This window comes from Limulus polyphemus, unplaced genomic scaffold, assembly GCF_000517525.1.
Source record: "Limulus polyphemus unplaced genomic scaffold, Limulus_polyphemus-2.1.2 Scaffold1983, whole genome shotgun sequence".
NCBI lineage: Eukaryota > Metazoa > Arthropoda > Merostomata > Xiphosura > Limulidae > Limulus > Limulus polyphemus.
In genome coordinates this window covers 110,609-112,492 of record NW_013667593.1, presented here as the reverse complement: position 1 = coordinate 112,492, position 1,884 = coordinate 110,609, and the positions used below count along the sequence as shown (strand labels likewise).

Here is a 1,884-nt window from a genome sequence, read left to right as displayed (position 1 = left end):
CCACCAAAGACAACAAGATGCTAACTACAGATATATATATATATTCTATAATATATATTGTTGTAGATACAACATTTCAGGCAATGACCTTCTTCAGGTATTTTACACAGTTTTATACCACATGAATAGTGGTCAAGTCACCAGACACAGAGTCTATGAAATTCTGTGTGATAAAATTGTTGAAACAAGTGCTGGAAAATTGTCAGCCTTGCACCCTAGATGGATTATTGAAAGCCGCAGGGAGGAGGTGTGTGCTTTGCAATGGAAACTATGCTGCAGTGCTTTTGTCAAGATGCACAGATTTCAGACTGAACACGACTGGATGTGACAACATGGACTGTAACAAAGTGTGGCGAGACTTCAAAATAATTTCAATATAACATACTCAACCTCTGTACATGTGGCCTAAGGGGAAAAGTATCACATAAAGTACAGGTTAATTACAAAAACAAAAATTCTTACAGCTGATAAAAAACAAAACAAATTCCATTATAATGTCAGAAAATTCCCCCCCAAAAAAGGGAGAAATATAGGATTATTTTGTAACAAAAAGCAAAAAAAGATAGAGAAATTACTTGCAGAAACAGAAAAAACATGAAGGCTTGGGAACTTGGATGAATTTCATATATATTTTAACTATACTAGAATTAAACTTTCACAGGATGATTTGGCTAATAGAAACTTGATTAGTTTTTCTGAAAAAAAAGTAATCATTTATTAATTCTTGAATTCTCTGGCATTACATCAACATCATTAAAGTTATTTTCCTCAAAGAATTAATAATTATTAAAAAAGCTTTAACAAACTTTATTTTTGCCATCATTTGCTTTGTATTTTAGATTATTCTCATGTACAGGATATAAAAACATTCAAACATCTTTCTTCATAACATAATTCCTAGTTTTCAAACTAATATTTTATATATGGCAAGATTATAAACTTTAGTTGTTTAACACGTTTTTGAATCCACAAATTTATGAATATCATCACAAAAGCACTCCTAATTTCATAAAACAATATCATTTCAGAAAAATAAATATTGTCACCACATCTTTGTACAGCAATAGTCATATGACGAAAAACATTATTTGGTTTCAAAGTGAAAAAATTTCTTATATCCCTTAACATATTCCTTGGTTTTTCTTTAAAACCACGAAAATTATATTACGAAAACAATTTTTATGCTCTTAAGAACTCCACCAGATACTGCATGAGACCAATAAGTGAACATGTAATGGCAGTGTCCAAAAAGTTAATGTATAGAGAAAGATGTAAAATAAAAATTTTAAACACTGCATTTGCCAAATTTTACAATATAGGTTTCTCTTAAGAACACTTTTTCCTCTGACTTATTGGTACGTAAAAGAAGACGTAGGTCACACACAGTTTCTTGTAAAATAAAATATCTCTATCGGAAGAATGGTTTTCCATATAACTATGAGATTACAAAACTAGTAGGTTCGTTTCTGAGCCCACAATTTCAAAACATTCAATGATTTATACAACACAAGGCTGTGACACACAAGTATAATAAACTGTGTTACATTCACTTAAACTTTTACTGTTACTTAAACAGTATCGTTTTTAAATAAGTCAACTATTAGAGTATAATGTAAACAACTGTTTAACAATATGGGTTCTGTAAAAATGGTTTGTGCTTATTGGTACTCCAGAGTTTTGTACACCATTTGTAGATTTGAAATATAAGCATTTGGTTGTCCAAAATAACACAAAAATCAAACAGCAGGGTTAAAATGGGTCAATTGTATCCACTCTTCTGTGGTCACTGACTTTTATGGGCAAAAACAAATTTTACACACACACACACACACACACACACATATATATATATATATATATATATATATATATAATAACTACATA

At 30.0% G+C, this 1,884-nt stretch overlaps 1 protein-coding gene across 1 annotated transcript in view; it reads right to left on the bottom strand.

The window, feature by feature from the left end:
- Positions 1 to 636: 636 nt before the first annotated feature.
- The window catches only part of LOC106465567 (retinoic acid receptor RXR-alpha-like), a 59,400-nt gene continuing 58,152 nt past the window's right edge, over positions 637 to 1,884 (bottom strand). The window contains exon 9 of the mRNA XM_022393488.1: positions 637 to 695. Within this exon, the coding sequence (XP_022249196.1) occupies positions 637 to 695 (59 nt within the window). The remainder of the gene's footprint in view (positions 696 to 1,884) is intronic.